At 36.5% G+C, this 16,874-nt stretch overlaps 1 protein-coding gene across 4 annotated transcripts in view; it reads left to right on the top strand.

Moving 5' to 3' along the window:
* Positions 1-16,874, top strand: part of ASH2L (ASH2 like, histone lysine methyltransferase complex subunit) — a 90,218-nt gene that overhangs the window by 45,053 nt on the left and 28,291 nt on the right. For 3 of the 4 annotated variants that reach the window (XM_077144613.1, XM_077144617.1, XM_077144616.1), the window contains exons 8-11: positions 665-740; positions 1,448-1,465; positions 2,895-2,988; positions 3,861-4,078. In XM_077144613.1, the coding sequence (XP_077000728.1) occupies positions 665-740; positions 1,448-1,465; positions 2,895-2,988; positions 3,861-4,078 (406 nt within the window). The remainder of the gene's footprint in view (positions 1-664; positions 741-1,447; positions 1,466-2,894; positions 2,989-3,860; positions 4,079-16,874) is intronic. The other variant, XM_077144614.1, reaches the window with a different exon arrangement.

The following is a 16,874-nucleotide window of genomic DNA, read 5'->3' as shown; positions in this document are numbered from 1 at the left end:
TAGGATTTTTGTCCCATGTTGCCAGGGTGTCATGTCCCACATAGGGGGGGAGGGCAGTGAGTTAGCTTGCTGTGTTAGCTGAGAGAGAGAGAGAGAGAGAGAGAAAGAGGCCACATTTGAGCAACAAAAGAGGTTCTCTGAGGGTTACTCTTAGGCATAATTTTAAGTAGGCTTAGCCTGTCCATTGCAGGGTTAAGTTTCATAGGGGCAAACCCCAAGATTGAGGACTTGGCCTATTGATTTGGTTGTCCCCACTGCTTGCAAGAATATCAAGAATTCTCCAAATGGGGAAGTTGAATATTTCCCACCTTCTCCCCATCCCCCCAAGGGGACTTTACAAATACTTCTTTATTCACTGTTCAAATCACTCTGGGCTTTATCGGGGCATCACACTAACCTGGACATACCAACAAAATCTTGTGCCCTTTTCAAGATTCCATCTACTTATGGTGTTCAATTAAACTGTCTATATAAGCTAAGTTAGGAAATGGACTGGTCAGAATATAAATTTTGTACCAAATAAACATTTCTTGCTTTAGTGTCACGCAGAAGTAGAAGTTTTAAAATATGAATGACCATCTATTTTCAGCACCCTGCAGTATTGACATTCCTTTTTTCTTCCTCAGTCAACCCCCCTTTTTAATTGAATATTTTTTCCTTCCAGGATCTTAGTAACATTGGTCCTGCTTATGACAACCAAAAACAAAGCAGTGCTGTGTCTACCAGTGGGAATCTAAATGGTAAGTGTTTATCTCATTCCTGAAATACTTGTAAGCTTTTGAGTCCAAATTTGCCTACAGTTGAGAATTCTTTCAGTGGATCCTTAAGTGGATGTTTACTGAGATGCTTTTAAGTCCAAAACTCGAATTTTAGGAGCTAGCCAAGGATTTGGCACATGGTAATTGAGAGGAACTTTTGTTACTTTATATCACATGTTTAAGTGAGACAGATTAGCATAAAGCAAAGTACAATTTTAAGGTCAAACTTGAATGTGTATATTAGCTTCTATTTCTTTATATTCATAACTATTTAGAAAGATTGAGTTGCTCTTCACTCTTTTCCTTTAATTAACTATTAATTACCATTTATCTTCCTATGCCCATCTTTAATTTTTCTAGCCCTGAAACTTCAGGTTGTTCAGAAACTGAGTTTCAAAGGACAGTGTTTCTATATTGATCATCTGCTGTAGCATGCTTTTATTTGGTAACCTATTCTAAGGAATGCCCTTCATTACTAATAAGAGTTGGGGTGCCTGGGAAATAGCTGACACATGCTATCATTAACTTGTCTTTTGGAGGGTAGCATCTTAAACAACTAATCTTTCCTCTGTTATTAATAGTCTCAAATGAGTTGGAAATTATTAAGTTACTGTTTATCTTTTTATATTAATTTTACCTTTTTAACTGTTAAATTTGACAAATACATGGTGCCACTTCTGTTCTTACAGGTGGAGCCTCTTTTGGAGGTGAATTCCTCCTCTGTCTTCTTTCAGCCTCTCAGACTTAAGTATTTTGTCGTTTGAAAATGCTTTTTGCTGAGTTTTGGTAGAAGCTAAAACTAAGTAAAATTTTTAAAGCATTATGAAAATGGTGGCAATAGCACTTTATTATGAAATAGTAGTTACAGTGTAGTGTTTTAATATTAGAAGCTTGTACATTGTCATGTTCTGCCTAACATGGCCAGCAGTCCCCTTAGTGTTGCTTGTTTTGTCGAAGATAAATCTAAAACTTCTGTATTCAAATAATTAAAATGCAAGTGACAATTAAAAAAACTATTCAAGAATAAAGGTAGCTCAAATTAGAGATGTTGATGTTGCAATATTCAAATCTTTTATGGGAAATAGGAGTAACTTCTGATTATGATGTGTTCATAAAAGGGATTTCTGCATAGATCTGGTCCTTTTTATGCAGAATATGATCTACCCTCAGCGTCTTGATCCTTTTTATTGCAGCAGAACTGCTGATAATTTCCAAGCTTGCCCTAATTTAAGACAGTAATTTACAGCTGTTTAAATAAAGGTGTTTTCCTGCAGTTCAAGGACATTTTATGGAAGGGGTAGAAACAAACTGAGGGGAATGTCAGAACTGGACAAAAATTTCAAAATGCTAATTTCAGAAAATCCACACGGCAGTGTCCCTTATGGCCTTAGTATGTGGCTATATTTTGTTCTGTATAAACTATGTAAATTGTTTATTAATATTATTTGCTCTTAATTCCACAAGCCAGATTAGTCTAACCTGTATTTGTATGCATTGGCATGGTCTTAGTAATTACTGTATTTATATTGGGTTTGAAGCTAAAAATTACCTACTAAATTAAAAACCTTCAGTCTTACTTGAATAATATACAGCTACACTGGGTATCTAGCAGCACTGGAGAGAAACACCTTTTTTAGTACTTATGTTTTTGTTTTCCATGTTTGATGTACTTTTGTCTTGTTGGATATTCAAGTTAAGTGCTTTAGAAGATATCTTTATTTTGTTTATGGAATAATGTGAAGTTCAAATGAACATCTTACAGTGAGACTATTCTCTTTTTATGTACGTTTCTGTTGATATGGGTGGCAAAAACTTCATCTATGTAGTTTTTCTCCTTTTAGCTGTGAGTGTCTGGAACCTGAATGAGTGAAAATGCATTTGTGTCACATCTTCAGAAAGTGTACTAGTCATTGCACTTAATTAAGAAAGGAGAAAATTGAAAATGTCACAGATATCATTATAGCGTTAGGTTCATTTGAGATTACTGCCATTCATTTGGAACAAGGTTGAAATCCATTATGCTTTCAGAAAGGAAGTCCTCCTATGGTGTTACACAAATGCACATTGAGTGTGTTAATCCTCATAGAATTTCAGTATCCACAGCTGGTTGAAAAATGACCCACCTTCTCTTCAAAGGAGGAATTGCAGCAGGAAGCAGTGGAAAAGGAAGAGGAGCTAAGCGTAAACAGCAGGATGGAGGGACCACAGGGACCACCAAGAAGGCCCGGAGGTGGGGAGAACACTCACCCCACCCACCACTATTTGAATATTCTTTGGTGCTGGCAAAGTCCACTAGAGGGATAAGAGCTTCAGTAAAGCAGGTGTCTGAGATTAAAACTTGATCATTTTAAGGGGTAAAAGAATCCCAAGCTAGGTGTCCTGTTTTTCTAACTTGTTAACTATAAAGACTGCCCCCTTGACAGCAGCCTCTGGTGATAAGCCTGGGGAATAAAATTCTGTTAATACATCTTGAGAAAGTATAGATGGGGAGAATGAGTGAAACTAATATTGAATGATAGATCCTGTACTTAAACTTTCTGCTGCTTCCCTTCTTTTGTACAATACTGAGGTGATAAAATCTAGATCACTTCTTGTTTAGATTGGCATCAGATAGTAAGTGCTCATTTCTCTGAACTTCTGTTCATTTGTTTATAACAATAAATATCCTGAAGGCAATCCCCACCTTCCTATCCTCTCTCTCTCCTATGTTATTGCTCAGTTTCACAGACATCAGTTCATGTTCAGAGACCACCAGGAAGATTCCTACACAACACAGATTTAAAGTACTTTGCTAAGTAAAACTAAGCATTTTCATTTTCCTGCAGAGGACAAGATGATCTATTGTTTTTTTTGCATGGGCAGGCACTGGGAATCGAACCCAGGTGTCCGGCATGGCAGGCAAGAACTCTGCCTGCTGAACCACCATGGCCCACCCTTTTTAAATTTTTTTTTTTTTAGGATGATCTATTTTTAATAATGAAAATCATTTGGGAAGTTATATGTGTTCAGCTGAAATCTCATTCAGAGGCCTTAATTGCAGAATTGTTGGCAGCTGAACTAGAGGAGTTTCCATTTCTTGATTTTATTTTTTCCTTTCTTCAGTGACCCTTTGTTTTCTGCTCAGCGTCTTCCTCCTCATGGCTATCCCTTGGAACACCCATTTAACAAAGATGGCTATCGGTATATTCTAGCTGAGCCCGATCCCCACGCCCCTGACCCTGAGAAGCTTGAACTCGACTGCTGGGCAGGAAAACCTATTCCTGGAGACCTCTATAGAGCCTGCTTATATGAACGGGTTTTGTTAGCGCTACATGATCGAGGTATGTAAGGTATTAATAATGATGTTGGATCCAGTGTTTCTTTGAACTACTGTCATCAACTTTGTTCAGTCTAGAATTAGATGTACGTGTCTGTATACTACCACCCGACTTACCACCTCTGACTAGACTCATCAGAAGGTACAAGAAGTAATTTCCTTCTCTATCTTTTCCTGGTAAGCTCTAACCATTTTATGTGAAAGGTTTTTAAAAAACATATTTTCAACTAATTTTTAACTTCCAGTGAAGTTGCAAAAATAATACATAGTTTCCACATATCCTTTATCATCCTTCACCTAATGGTGATTAGGTGATTTAATAGTGATTAAACCAGAAACTTAATATTGGTAAATAGTGTCAACTAAACTAAGGACCTTATTTGAATTGCACCTGGTTTTCCACTAATGTCCTTTTTTCTAGGGTTTCACATCACATTTAGCCATTTCTTCTTAGTCACTTACAATCTTTAACATTTCTTCAGTTATTACTTGTCTTTCATAACCCTGACATTTTTAAATGTATTAATCAGTAATTTTGTTAAATGTCCTCAGTGAAAGTTTATCTCATGTTTTCTCTTGATAACTGAGATAGGGCATGGTTGTAAGAATACCGCAGAAATTAATCCTCCTCAGTGTATTGTTTCATGGGGTTTATGGATATTTATTTTGTTCTATGGGGTATAAGCCAGTAATTTCATTGTTTTGTTGCTTACGTTATTCCAGCTTGGCCTTCAGGAGCTTCTTTAGTTTGCCACCACCCCTCGCCCTCCACCCCCAATTTTTTTCAGTACTTCCTTACTTTCTGACATCACAAGATATTCCAGGCTCATCTTGGATTTTCCCTGCCCCAGCCCTCGTTATAAACTACTTCTCCAAGGAGCCCTGATTCCTTTGATAAGAGAATGGTATTTAGAAATTAAGTTCTAAGTGGTGGTCATGCTCATTGTTACCAGGGTATCATTGCTTCTAGAGTCCCTCCGTGGACAGAGGAAGTATGTGTGTATACTAACCTACATGTGTACTGACTTTGTACAGATGTCTTAGATTCTACTTGAATACTGCTGGGTTTGTTCCAGCATTTCCTCTTTCCCCATCAGCAAGAAACCTGGTTCTAATAATCTATAATGTATTGAGTTATTCATTCTCTTCTATTACACACAAAAAAATTAAAGTTTCAGAATTGCTAACCCCTGTGAGAAATATTTTCTAACTAGATTACAGCATTTATATACTCATCTTTTTTAAATTAATCCTGGTGGTTAAAGATTCTGTTTTCCAAATTAACTTAGACTCGTTCTTTTCTTCCCTACCTCCTTCAGTGTGTTCTGTTTTTCATTTATAATATAGTTAGGTTCATTTGTTAGTGTTTGTATTGGGTTTTTGGTTGTGTATGTGTTGGTAGGGGAGGGCACATAAAGACTATGTGAAGCTTTACTGTGGTTCTGAGAGTCAGAATTATACAAAGGGTTTACTCAAAGTGTCACTGTCTCCTCAACCCTGCTATCCTATTCTCATTCCCTCTTTTTTTCCCCACTGCTTTCCCACCTACCTCTTATAGGTTACCAGTCTCATTAGTTTCTGTTTATCCTTCATGTATTTCTTTTGCACAAATGAGCAGATGTATGCATTTTCTTGTATCTCCTTTTCATAAGTGGCATCATACTATAGTCTTTTTGCATTTTTATTTACATATGTCCTTGAAAATAATCCATATCCTAGCTTCATGATATTCTCTTGTGTGGATATACCACAGTTTATTCAAATACTCATTGTAGATTGTTTCCAGTATTTTGCAGTTACAAACACTGTGGCCATGAATAACCTTCAGCTTATGTATTTTTGTATCATTGACACTATATTTGAAGGGTACATTACTAGACATAGGATTGCTGGGCTGAAAGGTAAGTATATGTCAAGTTTTGTTATATATTGCCAAGTTTTCCTTCAGAATGGTTGCACCAATTTGTACCAGCAATGTAGAGAGAGTTTGTTTCTCCACAGCATCACCAAACAGAATGTGTTGCCCTGTGTTTGTTTTTTTTTAACCTTTGAAGTAGTTCCTGCAAAAACTAATTTGTGTTTCTAGTGTTAATCAGTGGGACACATAGGTCTATGTAACCCCTCTCCATCTTGTTCACATTCCGTATGGTAATATTACTTATAGACCCACTAGAGAACTGTCTTCACTTGTATCTATTCCCTAACATTCAAGTTCATCCTCATTAGCTAACTGTTCATCCATCTTTAGCTTCTGTGTATCTCCATGTCCCTATATACTGTATTATAAGCCTCTGATTTTATCTTTACTGTAGTCAAAAAAAGTGGAGTCATGTACAGTATCTACCCTTTTGTGTCTGGCTTATTTCACTCAGCAATTATGTTCTCAAGGCTTATCCATCTTATCTTGTCTTGAGTTTCAGGACGTCACCTCATCTTACTACTCCATAATATCCCATCTTATGTATATACTATATTCTGTTAATCCATTCATCTGTTGATGGGCATTTGGTTTGTTTCTATCTTTTGGAGATTGTGAATAATGCTGCTCTGAACATTGGTGTACAAATGTCTGTTTATGTCATTGCTTTCTGTTCTTCTGGGTATATACCAATTAGCATTGTTGTTGGGTCTTAGGGGAACTCGATATTTAGTTTCCTAAGGAACTGCCAAACTGTCTTCCATTGCAGCTGCACCATTATACATTCCCACCAACAGTGCATAAGTGTCCCAATTTCTCCACATCCTCTCCAACATTTATAGTTTCCTCTTTCTTTAATAGCACCCATTCTTATAGGTGTAAGGTGGTATCTCATTGTAGTCTTGATCTGCATTTATAACCAGTGAAAATGAACATCTCTTCATGTGCTTTTGAGCCATCTGTATTTGCTCTTCAAAAAAATGCCTATTCATGTCTTTAATCCTTTTTTTTTTTCAACATGGGCAGGCACTGGGAATTGAAAACCCAGGTCTCCGGCTTGCAGGTGAGAATTCTGCCACTGAGCCACCATTGTGCTGTCCCTTTAGCCCATTTTATGATTGGGTTGTTTGTTGTTTTGTTGTTGAGTTGTATGATTTCTTTATATATATAGGATATCAAACCTTTGTCTGATACGTGATTTCCAAATATTTTCTCCCGTTGAGTTGGCTGCTTCTTCACCTTTTTGATAAAGTCTTTTGAGGTGCAGAAGCATTTGATTTTGAGGAGTTCCCATTCATCTATTTTTCTCTTGTTTCCTGTGCTTTGAGTGTAAAGTTTAGAAGTTACCTCCTATTACTAGGTCTTGAAGATGTTTCCCTACATTTTGTTCTAGAAGCTTTATGGTACTAGTTTTTATATTTAGGTGTTTGATCCACTTTGAGTTAATTTTTGTATACAGTGTAAGGTAAGGGTCCTCTTTCATTCTTTTGGCTATTGATACCCAGTTCTCCCATGCCCATTTATTGAAAAGTGTCATTTGTCCCAGTTCAGTGGATTAGGGGGCCTTGTCAAAAATCAGTTGACCAAAGGATTGAGTGGTCTGTTTCTGCACTCTGAATTCTATTCCATTGGTCAATACTTCTGTCTTTGTGCCAGTAGCATGCTGTTTTGACCACTGCAGCTTTATCATAAGTTTTAAAATCAGGAAGTGTTAATCCTCCCACTTCATTCTTCTTTCTTAGAATGCTTTTAGCTGTTCTGGGTCTCTTTCCCTTCCAGATGAATTGGGTAACTAGATTTTCCAGATCTTCAAAGTAGGTTGCTAGAATTTTCATTGGTACTGCATTGAATCTGTAGATCAATTTGGACAGAATTGACATCGTAACTATATTGAACCTTTCATTTCATGAGCAGGGAATGTCTTTCTACCTGTTTAGATCTTTGATGTCTTTTGGCAATGTTATGTAGTTTTCTATGTACAAGTCCTTTACATCCCTAGTTAAGTTCATTCCTAAGAACTTGATTCTTTTAGTTGCTATTTTGAATGGAATGTTTTCCTTAACTGACTCCTCAGGTCATTGCTTGTGTATAGAAATGTTACTGATTTTTGCACATTAATTTTATATCTTGCCACCTTGCTGAATTTGTTTGTTAGCCTATGTAACTTTGCTGTAGATTTTCTCAGGATCTTCCAAGTACAGTATCATATCATCTGCAAATAATGAGAGTTTTACTTCTTCCCTTCCAGTTTGGATGCCTTTTATTTCTTTGTCCAGTCTGATTGCTCTAACTAGAACTTTTGCACAATGTTGAGTAATAGTGGTGACAGGAATCCCTGTCTGATTCCTGATCTTATGGGGAAAGCTTTCAGTTTCTCTTCATTGAGTATGATGCTGGCTATCAGTTTTTCATATGTGCCGTTATTGAGGAAATTACCTTTTACTCCTATCTTTTGAAGTATTTTTATCAAAAAATGATGTTGAATTTTGTTGAATGCCTTTTTAGCATCAATCAAGATGATCATGTGATTTTTCCCTTTTGATTTGTTAATGTGCTGTATTGCATTAATTGATTTTCTTGTCTTGAACCATCCTTGCATTTCTGGTATAAACACTACTTGGTCATGGTATATAATTCTTTTCATTGATGTTGGATTTGATTTCCTAATATTATGTTGGGAATTTTTGCATCTGTGTTCATTAGGGAGATTGGCCTGTAGTTTACTTTTCTTATACCATCTTTACCCAGTTTTGGTACTAAAATGATATTAGCTTCATAAAATGACTTAGGTAGTTTTCCTTTTCCTCAGTTTTTTAGAAAAATTTGAATAGAATTTGTGTTAGTTCTTTATGGAACTTTTGATAAAATTCCCTTGAAGCCTTCCGGCCCTGGGCTTTTCCTTGTAGGAAGATTTTTGATGAGTGGTTTATTCTCTTTACTTGTGATTGGTGTGTTGAGATCTTCTATTTCTTCGTGAGTCAGTGTAGCTTGTCTGTGTGTTTCCAGGAATTTATCCATTTCATCTAAGTTGTCTAGTTTGTTGGCATATAGTTGTTCATGATATCCTCTTACGATTTCTTTTATTTCTTCAGGGTCTGTGGTAATGTACCCCTTTTCATTTCTGATTTTATTTGCCTCCTCCCTCATTTTTTCTTTGTCATTCTTGCTACAGCCCATCAATTTTACTGATTTTCTCACAGAACGAACTTTTAGTTCTATTGATTCTTTCTGTTGTTCTTTTCTTCTCTCATTCACTTAACTCTATTTTAATCTATGTTATTTCTGTTCTTCTATTTGCATTGGGGTTAGTTTTCTCTTATCATATTCTTCCAGGTGAGCAAAGTCCTCGATTTTTGCTCTTTCTTGTTTTTTAATATAGGTATTTAGAGAAATAAAGTTCCCTCTCAGCACAGCCTTTGCCGCACCCCCTAAGTTCTGATATGTTATATTCTCATTTGCATTTGTCTACCAATTTCTCTAGCAATTTCTTCTTTGACCCACTGGTTGTTTGAAAGTATGTTATTTGATCTCTATATATTTGTGAATGTTCTCATTCTTTGGTAGTTATTGATTTCCAGCTTCATTCCATTGTGATCAGAGAAAGTGCTTTTTTTGAATAATTTCAATGTTTTTAAATTTATAAAGACCTGTTTTGTTCCCCAGCATATGATCTATCCTGGAGAATGTTCCATGAGAACTAGAGAAGAATGTATATCCTGGTGTTTTGAAGTGTGGTGACCTATATATGTCTGTTAGGTCTAATTCATTTATCAAGTTGTTTAACTTCTGTATTTCCTTATTGATCTTCTGTCTGGTTGTTCTGTCTATAGGGGAGAGTGGTGTATTGAAGTCTCTTATTATTATTGTTGAAGCATCTATTGCTCCCTTCAGTTTTGCCTGTACATGTCTGTTTCATGTACTTTGGAGCCCCTTGATTGGGAGCATAAACATTTATGATTGTTATTTCTTGATGGATTGTCCCTTTTATTAATATATAGTGTCCTTCTTTTTCTCTTATCATGTCTTTACATTTGAAGTCTGTTTTGTCCAATATTAGTATAGCTACTCCTGTTTTCTTTTGGTTACAACTTGTGTGGAAAATCTTTTTCTATCCTTTCACTGTCAGTCTATTTGTATCCTTGTGTCTTAGGTGAGTCTTTGTGAGCAGCATATACCGATTATATTTCTTAATCCATTCTGCCAATCTGTATCTTTTAATTGGTAAATTTAGTCTGTTAACATTCAGAGTTATTACTGAAAAAGTGTTTCCTGAATCCACTATCTTGTCTTTAGGATTTTATTTTTCAAATCTATATATTCTTTTCCCTCTTTCTCTTTTTATCCTTAAAGTTACCCTTACTGGTACTCTTCAGTTCTGTGCCCTTCTCCAGACCTCCCTCTCCTTTTTTTTTTTACAACTGGTAGAACTCCCTTTAGTAGTTCTTGTAGGGCCAGTCTCTTCTGACCGATTCTTTCAGGATTTTTTTGTCTATGAAAATTTTAATCTCTCCCTCAGTTTCGAAGGACAATTTGGCTGAGGTACAGAATTCTTGGTTGGAAATCTTTCTCTTTCAGGGTCTTAAATATTTCAGACCACTGCCTTCTCTCCTTCATTGTGTTAATTGAGTAGTCTGAACTCAATTTTACGTGGTTTCCCTTATATGAAGTAGATTGTTTTTCTCTTGCTGCTTTCAGGTGTTTCTTCTGTTCCTCAACGTTTGACAGACTGATTGGACTGTGTCTTGGGGAAGGCCTGTTTGGATTTACTCTGTTTGGAGTTTGTTGCACATCTTTAACTTGTATATTTATGTCCTTTATTAGAGCTGAGACATTTTCCCCCATTATATCCTCGCCTAATCTTCCTAGCCCTTTACTCTTGTCTTCTGCTTTTGGGATGCCAATAATTCTTATATTTGTGCACTTTGTTTTGTCCATCATTTCCCTGTGATCCAAGTCCAGCTTTTCCATCGTTTTGCAGTTTGCTGTTTTGAGTGTTCAATATTAGTTGTCCCCTGTCCTCTAGTTTGCTTATTCTTTCTTCTGCCTCTTCACATCTGCTCTTGTGTGTCTCTAGTATGTTTTTTATTTGGTCTACAGAATCTTTCATTTCTGTGATGTCTGCTGTTTTTCTATTCTTTCACATTCCTCTTTGTGCACTTCTAGTGTCGTCTTGATCTCCTGTATGTCATTAGCCATCCCACTTATTTTGTTTAGTAGAATTATATGAACATCTTTGATTAGTTGTTCCAATGCTTGTGTCTCCTCTGGTGTTTTAATTTGGTCGTTAGGCTGGGATATATCTGTCTGCATTGTAATATGCTTGATGATCTTCTGTTGTTTTTGCCACATGTAAATATCGTTTGTTTTTCTTTTTTTAAATATTTTTATTCTAAACAACATACAGACATTCTTGACATGGTTACAATCGTGGCCCACAATATCGTCAGATAGTTGTGAATTCATCATGATGATCTTTTTTTTTTTTTTTAACATTTGTGTCTCTTCAGCAAAGGAAATAAAAAAAAACTCATACATGCCATACCACTTCCCCCTGCCTCTCATTGACCACTAGTATTTCAATCTACTCAATTTATTTTAACCTTTGTTCCCCCTATTATTGGTTTACTTCTTATCCATATTTTTTACTCATCTGTCCATACCCTGGGTAAAAGGAACATCAGACATAAAGTTTTCACAATCACACAGTCACATTGCAAAAGCTATGTCATTAGATATTCATCTTCAATAAACATGGCTACTGAAACACTGCTCTACAGTTTCAGGCACTTCCCTCTATCCACTCTAATACATCTTAAACTAAAAAGAGCATATCTATATAATGCATAAGAATTGACCTCTAGGATAACCTCTCAACTCTGTTTGAAATCTCTCAGCCACTGACACTTTATTTTGTTTCATTTCTCTCTTCCCCTTTTGATAAAGAAGGCTCTCTTGATCTCTTGATGCCAGGTCCTGGCTTTTCCCAGGCTTTCTGTCCCACATTGCCAGTGAGATTTACACCCCTGGAAGTCATGTCCCACATAGGGGAGAAAGCAGTGAGTTTACATGATGAGTTGACTTAGAGCAACAAAAGAGGTTCTCTGTGGATGACTCTTAGGCCTAATTTTTAGTAGACTTAACCTGTCCTTTGCAGGAATAAGTTTGATTGGAGCAAACCCAAAATTGAGGGCTCGACCTATTGATTGGTTGTCCCCACTGCTTGCAAGAATATCTGGAATTCTCCAAATGGGGAAGTTGAATTTTTCCCCCTTTCTCCACATTCCCCCAAGGGGACTTTGCAAAAACTTTTTTATTCACTATTCAAATTACTTTGGGATTTTGGGGTATCACACTAATCTGGACAAACCAACAAAATCTCATGCTCTATTCAAGGTTCCATGTACTTATGGTGTTCAGTTAAACTGTCCATATAAGTTAAATTAGGAAATGCACTAGTCAGAAATACCAGGTAAACATCTCTTGCTTTACTCTCACATAGAAGTTGAAGTTTTAAAGTATTAGTTGACCATTTATTTTTTAAATTTTTGTTGATAAAACAACGTACAAGCACATACATCCTTTTTTTTAATTAAAAAAATTTTTTTTTAATGTAACAGCGTACAAACACAAACATTCTTACCATATGATCATTCCATTCTTGGTATATAATCAGTCACTCACAGTGTCATCACATAGTTATATATTCATCACCATGATCATTTCTTGGAACATTTGCATCAATTCAGAAAAATAAATAAAAAGAAAAAAGAAAAAACTCATACATACCATACCCCTTACCCCTCCCTCTCATTGACTGTTAGTATTTCCATCTACCCAATATATTTTAGACTTTGTTGCCCCTATTTTTTTCTATACCCCTTATCACTCCCTTTAATTGATCACTAGCATTTCAATCTACTAAATTTACTTTAACATTTGTTCTTATTATTTATTTTAAATCCATATGTTTTAATCATCTGTCCATGCCATAGATAAAAGGAGCACCAGACACAAGGTTTTCACAATCACACATTGTGAAGGGTATATCATTATACAGTCATCTTTTAAGAAACATGGCTACTGGAACACAGCTCTACATTTTCAGGTGCTTCCCTCTAGCCTCTCCAATGTACTGTAACTAAAAAGGTGATATCTATATACTGTGTAAGAATAACCTCCAGAATAACCTCTTGACTCTGTTTGAAATCTGTCAGCCACTGACACTTTATTTTGTCTCATTTCTCTCTTACCCCTTTTGGTTGAGAAGGTTTTCTCAATCCCTTGTTGCTGAGTACCAGCTCATTCTAGGATTTCTGTCCCACATTGCCAGGAAGGTTTACACCCCTGGGAGTCATGTCCCACGCACATACATTCTTAACATACAAACATCCCATACATGGGATACACTTAATGGCTCGCAGTTTCATCACATAGTTATATATTCATCACCATGATCATTTTTTAGAACATTTGCATCATTCCAGAAAAATAAAAAAGAAAAAACTCATACATACCGTACCCCTTAACCCTGCCTCCTGTTGACCACTAGTATTCCCATCTACCCAATATATATATTTTTTACTGTTAACATTTGTTCTCCCTATTATTTATTTGTTTTTCATCCGTATGTTTTACCCATCTGTCCATACCATAGATAAAAGGAGCATCAGGGGCGGGCAGTGGAGGCTCAGTGGCAGAGTTCTCGCTTGCCATGCTGGAGAGCAAGGTTTGTTTCCCAGTGACTACCCATGTAAAACAAAACAAAACAAAAGGATCAGACGTAAGGTTTTCACAATCACACAGTCACATTGCATAAGCTGTATCATTAGGCAATCTTCTTCAAGAATACGGCTTTACAGTTTCAGGCACTTTCCTCTGTTTTTTACTTTGGGATTTCGGGACATCACACTAACCTGGACAAACCAACAATATCTCATGCCCAGTTTAAGGTTCCTTGTACTTATGGTGTCTATTAGAGAGCTAATACACCTTAAACTAAAAACAGAATATCTATATAATGCGCAAGAATAACTTCCAGGATAACCTCTTGACTCTGTGAAATCTCTCAGCCACTGACACTTTATTTACTCTCATTTTTCTCTTCCCCCTGTTGGTCAAGAAGGTTTTCTCAGTCCCTTGATGCTGAGTCCCAGCTTAGTCTAGGATTTCTGTCCCCCATTGCGGGGAAGCTCGACACCCCTGGGAATCATGTCCCACATAGAGAGGGGGAGGGCAGTGAGTTTGTTTGTCATGTTGGTTGAGAGAGAGAAGCCATATCTGAGTAACAAAAGAGATTCTCTGGGGGTGACTCTTAGGCCTAATTTTAAGTAGGCTTAGCCTATTCTTTGTTGCATTAAGTTTCATATGAACAAATCCCCAGATTGAGGGCTCCGCCTCTTGCTTTGGTTGTCCCCACTGCTTGTGAGAATATCAAGAATTCTCCACTTGCGGAAGTTGAGTTTACCCCCTTTCTCGTCATTCCCCCAAGAGGGCTTTGCAAATACTTTTTTATTCACGGTTCAAATCACTCTGAGATTTATCAAGGCGTCACTCTGAACAAACATACAAAATCTCATGCCCTACTCAAGGTTCCATGTACTTACAGTGTTCAGTTAAGCTGTCCACATACGTTATATTGTGAAATGCACTAGTCAGAATATAAATTTTGTACCAAATATTTTTTACTTTTGTCTCACACATAACATATTAATTACCATCTATTTTCAACACCCTGCAATATTGACATTCCTTTGTTCTTCCTCATGCAAAAACGTTTTTAAATTTGTATATTTAATCACTATCATTAGACACTCTAGGCATTCCTAAATTATACCATCTTGATCTTTATCATCTATCTTTCCTTCTGATTTCATTTGTGCCCCCAGCCCTCGTCCCTCTGTCGTTCTCACATTCAGTTTCATTCAGTATTCTAACACTATTGTGCTATAATCAGGCAGTATTGTGCTATCTATTTCTGAATTTTTATAATCAGTCCTGTTGTACAATCTATATCTCTTCACCAATTGCCAAAAATCTACCCTATTTCTATCTATTCATAACCTGAGTTCTTAACTGAAATTCTCCAAGTTCACTCGTTAATGTTCTTATCAGTGAGACCAGACATATTTGTCCTTTTGTTTCTGGCTAATTTCACTTCAGTATAACGTCCTCAAGGCCCATCCACATTGTTGCATGCTTTATGACTTGATTCTGTTTTACAGCTGCATAATATTTCATTGTATATTCCACAGCTTGTTTAGCCACTCATCTGTTGATAGTTATTTGGGCTATTTCTGTCTCTTGGCAATTGTAAATCATGCTGCTGTATACATTGGTGTGCAAGTGTCTGTTTGTGTCTTTGTCTCATGTCCTCTGAATAGATACCTAGCAATGGTATTGCCAGATCATATGACAATTCTGTCCTTAGCTTCCTGAGGAACCACCACACTGCCTTCCACATTGGTTGTACCATTTGACATTCCCACCAACAGTGAATAAGTGTGCCTCTTTCTCCACATCCTCTCCAGCACTTGTCGTTTTCTGTTTTTTTGATAATGGCCATTCTAGTGGGTGTGAGATGATATCTTATTGTGATTTTGATTTACATTTCCCTAATAGCCAGTGACATTGAGTATCTTTTCGTGTGCCTTTTAGCCATTTGTATTTCCTCTCTGCGAAGTGTCTGTTCATGTCTTTGACCCACTTTTTAACTGCATTGTTTCTTTTATGTTATTGAGTTGAACAGTCTCTCTATATATTCTGGATACTAGACCCTTATCTGATATGTGGTTTCCAAATATTGTCTTCCATTGTGTAGGACACCTTTTTACTTTCTTTTTGACATTTTTTTTTATTAATTAATGGAAAAAAAGAAATTAACCCAACATTTAGAAATCATACCATTCTACATATGCAATCAGTAATTCTTAACATCATCACATAGATGCATGATCATCGTTTCTTAGTACATTTGCATCGGTTTACAAGAACTAGCAACACAACCGAAAAAGATATAGAATGTTAATATAGAGAAAAAAATAAAGGTAATAATAGTAAAAACAAAACAAAACAAAACAAAAACCTATAGCTCGGATGCAGCTTCATTCAGTGTTTTAACATGATTACTTTACAATTAGGTATTATTGTGCTGTCCATTTTTGAGTTTTTGTATATAGTCCTGTTACGCGGTCTGTATCCCATCAGCTCCAATTACCCATTATCATACCCTGTTTCTAACTCCTGCTGAACTCTGTTACCAATGACATATTCCAAGTTTATTCTCGAATGTTGATTCACATCATTGGGACCATACAGTATTTGTCTTTTAGTGTTTGGCTAGACTCACTCAGCATAATGTTCTCTAGGTCCATCCATGTTATTACATGCTTCATAAGTTTATCCTGTCTTAAAGCTGCATAATATTCTATTGTATGTATATACCACAGTTTGTTTAGCCACTCATCTGTTGATGGACATTTTGGCTGTTGCCATCTCTTTGCAATTGTAAATAACGCTGCTATAAACATTGGTGTGCAAATGTCCGTTTGAGTTTTTGCCCTTAATTCCTTTGAGTAGATTCCCAGCAATGGTATTGCTGGGTCGTATGGCAATTCTATATTCAGCTTTTTGAGGAACCGCCAAACTGCCTTCCACAGTGGTTGCACCATTTGACATTCCCACCAACAGTGGATAAGTGTGCCTCTTTCTCCGCATCCTCTCCAGCACTTGTCATTTTCTGTTTTGTTGATAATGGCCATTCTGGTGGGCGTGAGATGATATCTCATTGTGGTTTTGATTTGCATTTCTCTAATGGCCAGGGACATTGAGCATCTCTTCATGTGCCTTTTGGCCATTTGTATTTCCTCTTCTGGTAGGTGTCTGT

This window comes from Tamandua tetradactyla, chromosome 26, assembly GCF_023851605.1.
Source record: "Tamandua tetradactyla isolate mTamTet1 chromosome 26, mTamTet1.pri, whole genome shotgun sequence".
Lineage (NCBI taxonomy): Eukaryota > Metazoa > Chordata > Mammalia > Pilosa > Myrmecophagidae > Tamandua > Tamandua tetradactyla.
This window is presented reverse-complemented; position numbering and strand designations above follow the sequence as displayed.